Source organism: Triticum dicoccoides, chromosome 5B (assembly GCF_002162155.2).
Source record: "Triticum dicoccoides isolate Atlit2015 ecotype Zavitan chromosome 5B, WEW_v2.0, whole genome shotgun sequence".
NCBI lineage: Eukaryota > Viridiplantae > Streptophyta > Magnoliopsida > Poales > Poaceae > Triticum > Triticum dicoccoides.
This window is the reverse complement of record NC_041389.1, coordinates 8,840,047-8,845,943: the sequence shown is the minus strand read 5'-3', so window position 1 is coordinate 8,845,943 and position 5,897 is coordinate 8,840,047. Positions and strand designations below refer to the sequence as shown.

At 52.8% G+C, this 5,897-nt stretch overlaps 2 protein-coding genes across 2 annotated transcripts; both read right to left on the bottom strand.

Annotated features, from left to right (window-relative positions):
* Positions 1-521: 521 nt before the first annotated feature.
* LOC119305001 lies at positions 522-1,847 on the bottom strand. The gene is made up of 2 exons (XM_037581645.1): positions 1,149-1,847; positions 522-1,057 (listed from the first exon to the last, which is right to left on the bottom strand). The coding sequence occupies exons 1-2, from the start codon at positions 1,525-1,527 to the stop codon at positions 720-722; spliced, it is 717 nt and encodes a 238-aa protein (XP_037437542.1). The 5' UTR covers positions 1,528-1,847; the 3' UTR covers positions 522-719.
* A 2,326-nt stretch (positions 1,848-4,173) lies between these two features.
* On the bottom strand, positions 4,174-5,444 carry LOC119307029 (ocs element-binding factor 1-like). Its single transcript, XM_037583108.1, has one exon. It carries the CDS (start codon positions 5,378-5,380, stop codon positions 4,745-4,747), a length of 636 nt encoding a protein of 211 aa, XP_037439005.1. The 5' UTR covers positions 5,381-5,444; the 3' UTR covers positions 4,174-4,744.
* Positions 5,445-5,897: the final 453 nt, after the last annotated feature.

Here is a 5,897-nt window from a genome sequence, read left to right as displayed (position 1 = left end):
CCCTCGTGGGCCGATCAACCCCGCCCGCATCGGCGACGCATGTCAGGAGTGCAGCAAAGACGGCGGTGGCGGCGTGCAGGAGACGACGACAGCGGCGACGGCGTAGTTTTTTCTTTTACGTTTTTATTATGGCTTTTTTATTATGTACAAATATGAATGAAAACTGCCGAATATGAATGAAACCCGTTGAATTCGTGTCTTTTCGGTCTAATTTTAGCCAAACTTCATTTCAAAAAACGGCGTCTGGCGGTCGACCTGGGACGGTGGTTGGGAACCGCCGCGGGCAGAAAAGCGCCGGCAGCCGCCCCAGGAGACGCTATTTCGAGCCCGGGGGTGCGGAACGGCTAGAGATGCTCTAACATCCAGTGTACTGAGTGATGTTGGATGATATTTTGTCATGCGTATACAGAGTTCGGAAATCAGTCTTGGACATTAGCCAATTTCATTGCATATATACTTGTAAGAGCATCTCCAGCAGCATGTCTAAACTCTAGTGTAGTAGAAAATGTAAAATATCTCCAGAGATTTTTCTTTTTCTTTTCTTCTCGAGTCATATACATTTTTGCATCGGATACCACTGCCCTGTAGTACAACTGCAACTGCAACCAGAGTCTGCTCCTAGCTATACTTAGTACACTACAAGTATTATACTACGTAGAGTACTGTTTATACCAACTGAACCCAGAAATGGTAGAAATCTCGTTGAGCCAGTTGCAAAGCTAGCTTGGACTAGGAGCGCTCCGACTCGCTATAGCTCGATCGACCATGTCGCGCACGGCCTCCGCGCTCATCTCCTCGAAGATGATGGCCTCCACGCTCGCGCCCACCCGCTCTGCCTCCGACTCCCCGTGCCACTCCCACTCCCTCGCCGACATGGAGCTTGAAAGGTCCAGCTCCGCAAGCGCCGGGACCCTTGCGATGTCCCCCGCGATCCGCTCCCACGACGAAACCACCTTCCTCCACTCCTCCTTCTCGTCGGTGAGCGGGTCGGGTGGTGGCGGCGAGCTCCCAGCTGGCGTCCACGATGGCTTCTCGTCGTTGTCTTCCTCCTCCCCTGCTGTATTTATCAAGAAGCAGAGCATGAAACCAAGCAGAGGAGAATTCTCCTTGGAACGGTGACGTCAGAAGCAGAGTAGTGTAGTGCTTACAGTGGCTAAGCGTGGGCGACGACGACGCCTCCTCCTCCTCGTCGGAGCAGCGCAGCACGTCCAGGACGGACACCGGGCTGAGCCGCCTCGCGCCGTCGCCGCCGTCGGATTCCGTAGCCACAGCATCGTCGTTGCAGCACGCGTGGCCCGCGCGCGGCAGAGGGCGGAAGCTCTCGCGCTTGCGGCGGGCGGTGCAGGGGAAGCATCCGGCGGCAAGGCCGGCCCAGCGCCACCGCGGCAGCGCCCTCCTCATGGCCCTACGCCAAGAAGCCCTGGCGCCCCTGTCTTGGACGGAGGAGCAGCAGGGCTCTCCTTGAAGGAGGAGGAACGGCTCGTGCTGCTCCCGGAGCAGCTCCGAGAGCCTCCTGCCGCCGACCATGGAAGCAGGTAGAAACAGAATAGAGACAGAGAGGTGGGTGCAACGCTAGCTAGCTCCTGCAAGTGCCAGGAGAACTCAGCTCAGCTCACCTCTGTCAGGTGCGCTTCTGAACTTGTAGCGGCTGAGCACTAGCTCTCACGGACTATGGACAATCCATCGACATGCATGGCGGGGCTGTGGACGGCGACTGATCCTGTTGCAAAGCTCGACATGTCTCCTCCTCTCCTTCTCCCTCTCCTTCCTGAAAAGCAAAGCAGTGGTAGGGCACTGCCGCTGTAATTACCACTGTCGTAAGGGGCCTCACTGACAAAAAGTGTGTGTTCTAGAGACAGAGAGACCTGTTGTGAACAGTAAAGAAGGTCGTCCCACTGACTCTCTTCTCTTGGTAGGTGTAGGTGGTCGCCGAGGAGTGGTGGAAAGGTGGAGGAGTCATGCGTGCGTGGTGCAATCCGCTGAAATGGCGGGAAGATGAATAAAAAACACTGCTAGGAAGAAACAAGGTGAGATTTTTGATCTGATGGCGATGTTGTTTGCTCAAGGGGTGGCAAGCTGGTGCTTTTAAAATGATGATTCATGTGCGGAGATGAGCGAGCAAGGCCGCCATGGATTCAATTCAGGCATCTTTTTTCTTATTTACTTTGACCTTGAGGTTACAGAAGCCTCCAACTAAGGCGAGGTGAAAGAAGAAGAGGAACTGTGAACAATATCCTAAAAAAAATAAAAATAAAAATGAACTGTGAACAAGAGCAAATACACGCTATCTGTAACCTGGGCCGCGCATAGCCCGCCAGGGCCTTACAGCACGAGTTCGTTTGTGGGCCGAAGAGAGAGGCCCTTCTAGAAGGCCTTTTCTCCCTGGACAAAATTCGTAGATGCGGACACGGTTAGTAGAATTTTTCATTTGATTTTTTTTTTCACAGTGAAGGTTAAATTTTAAGTTGCAAAGCCGGGCGGCACGATTCTGGAGAGACAATAACCAGGCGTATTGACTTTTCTTGGGGACGTGGTAATTACTGTTTCACCGTCAATAAAGCTATACAACCACAATGTTCTTTCTCAGAAAATGCGGTGAAAGTGCCATAAGCAAAAGCGAGCTCCAAGAAAAAACACAAAAGAGACCGTGGTTCGTAAAGACACTCGAGAGACGTAAACTGTGTGGTTACCTCGTTCTTTTTCGGTTTCGACGATGTCTCGATGACAACTCGTCATGCATTCATAGAGATGTTTGTTTTTGCGCGCGCGTATTTACCATCATCAAAAAAGATAAACATGCACATATATAAGGCCGCCATGTGTGTGTATGACAGGAAGTGTCGACACTCGACAAAATTATGGTGCATCGCTTTCACATACACACTTTCTCTATCTCTCAATATCACAAAGGGGAGGGAGAGAAGAATGATGAGACAATCAGGACAAGCATATATGCAATTGTCCACCAACTTTCAGTTAGTAAAAATCTATAAAAGGGGGCAACTATATGGAAATTACCTTAATTTTGTTGAACTAGCAGTCGATTTTTGAGCATGTGTGCTTTTCTTTTTCTTCCATGTGCCTCGTGCCATCTCGCCACACAGCCTTGCCCAAGTTGCCCCCTCTGTCCTGTCATCGCCGTCCCGGCCACCTTCCTAACTCATCTTCCCCTGGTAGCCCATCCTTGACCCCGAACCGTTAACTGTCTGTGTGCCTCTACCTGCGATATCGCGGCTAGCCGTGTTGTTGCGGGCTCGGGTCATTCTTGGCTATCCCACACTAGGGACGCCGCAACCTCCTTGTATGCGGCTCGGCAATCTACCCCCCATCTTCGTCCCTCCATTGGCATAGCCAGCGCAATAAGCCAGGGTGGTCCATCAATAGAAATATTTACATAAATTTATTTATTTTCAAAGAAATATTTTTTACTACACTATATATACAAGCTATGGGGAAATTCCAGGGTGGTCCCCCAGGGTGGTCCATTGACCACCCTGGCCACCCCCTAGCTACGCCACTGCCTCCATAAGACTACCGACACTAGAATCGTTTCCAAACAACTGTCAAATAGCAATCGTGAAAACAGTAAGCAACTGTACTAGGTTTTTCTTATGGCTAATGTTCCGGAAAAGGTGGCGAAAATGCCATCAACGGAATCATCTCGGAAACAACCACACAAAAGAGACGGCGGTTCGCAAAGGCTCTAGAGATACGTAAACCGATTTCTCTAGAAGAAAAAGAGGTTTGTAAAGGTTTTTCTATCTTATGGCTGGTGTAATTACTGTTTCACATCATGCATCATTCCACAACATTCTTTCGTGAAAGAGTGGCGAAAGTGCCATCACCAAAATCAGCTTGGAAAAGCAACACAAAAGAGACCATGGTTCGTCAAAGACACTAGAGACGTAAAATGATTTCCCGAAAAAAGGAGACGTAAACCGCAATGACTACCTTGCGGTCTTTGCTTTCGACGACGACCCGCCACCACCACCTCCGGAAACAGACATATATAGATGAGCATATATAAAGCCGCCATGGGCGTATGTACCCATAGGAGAAGGGAATCGATCGATACTCAACAAAATTAATATATGGTGCATCACTTTCATACATACACACACTTTCTCTCTCTATGAGAGAGAGTGTCACAAAGGGAGGGAGGGGAGAGAAGAATGATGAGACAATGAGGACAAGCATATGTGCAACTCCTCCACCAACTTTCGGCCGGTGACCAAGAAAATTATATATATTTAGAGAGACATGCATGAGGGTGACAGGTGCCAAACATGAGGAATAAGAAGGACACAGAGACGATCGATGGATACATCCATCCAGTAATCAGCCAACAGATATGTAGCAAAGCTGCAGCACTAGGTACTAAATCACAGAGACAACAATAATTGAGATCCAGCGGAGGGAGTCGAAGAGCATCTCCTGCTCGCTGGACCGATCCTGGCCGTCCATTTCCGATCAGAGGGAGCGCAGAAATCGGCGATGTTCGAGCAGCAGCAGCATCGATCAAGCAGCAAGTAGGTACGTTTTTTTGGTGCCATTTTCCATCCACAATTTCTTGCTTTTATATATCATCAAGGATCATGCATGCATAGTGCTAGCTTCTTATGGGTTGTGATTAATAGCAGCCCGTCCGTCGTACGTTCGTCGTCCGTTCGTTCGTTCGATCGATGTTGCAGCAGGTCAAAAAACATCTTCTCGTGCGTGCGCCCGCGCCGTGCCATGCGCTTTGCTACCGGATCAGCGAGGCGAGCGCCTGCATGTCCAGGGCGCCGCCGGAGGCCGACGCGGCGGCGTAGAGCTGCCTGAGGGCGAGGGCCTGGCGCGCGGCGTCGAGGCGGCGGCTCAGGGCCTGGCTCTGGGCGCGGAGGCGGGCGTTGGCGAGCGCGACGAGCCCCGCGCGCGCCCTGGCCGCCCGGAGCTTCTCGGCGAGGTGCCGGTTCCCGGCCTGGAGCGTGGCGGCCGCGGCGCGCTGCTCCTCGAGGTGCCGCTGCTTGCGCGCGCGTGACCGGCGCGCCGACTCGCGGTTGGACACCTTGCGGCGGAGCCTCCGCTCCCTGTCGCCGTCGTCTGGTCCGGCGGCGGCGACGGTCCCCGCGGATCCCGACGACGTGCCCTCCTCCGGCGACGACGTGGTCATGGGCGGCGCCTCCAGCGGCGACGGGGCGGCGGGGCTCAGCAGCATGCCCTCCTCCGGCGACGACGCGAGCATGGGAAGAAGAAGATCCGGCGAGGACGGGGCAGCGGGGCTCAGCACGCCCTCCTCCGGCGAGGACATGGCCGGCACGGACGGCGGCGCCTCGTCCAGGCCGGAGCCGAGGTAGGCGAGGAAGGCCTCGAAGTCGAGGTCGACGTCGGAGAGGGCCATGGCAGCTCGCCAGGGGCAGAAGCGTCACAGCGTAACCTGGAGTGTGCTGTGCGAGTGGCGGGAGAGGGAAAAGGGAGGGAGACAAGTGTAGGAGGGCCCTATTTATAGCCCGTTTCGGACGGCCGGTGGCGGGCTGTCACATTGGGCCCACCTCCGTTTTTTCCCTTCTCGTGGGCGTCCCGCGTGGGCCCACGCGCCTCGGTACCGAGTGCCCACTGACGGTGAGCTTTTTTCTTTTAAAAAAAAAGTCGTGCCGATGGTGGTGCGTTGTCGATCGATCTCGACGTCGAGGTACCAAATGTTTTTGCTGCATATAATTTATTTAGTTATTTCACTCGATGGTCACAAGGTTAAATACTCTGACAACAACGTAGTAGTTTGCGTGCTGTGAACCACAGCTAGCTCGACTGAGACTTCTGATTCGTTAATTAATTAATTACCTCACGGCACTTGAGATTCTTTTCTTTCGGTCTTGTAGAATTTCACTTTAGCCGGTGCTTGATATCTAGATTGGTCG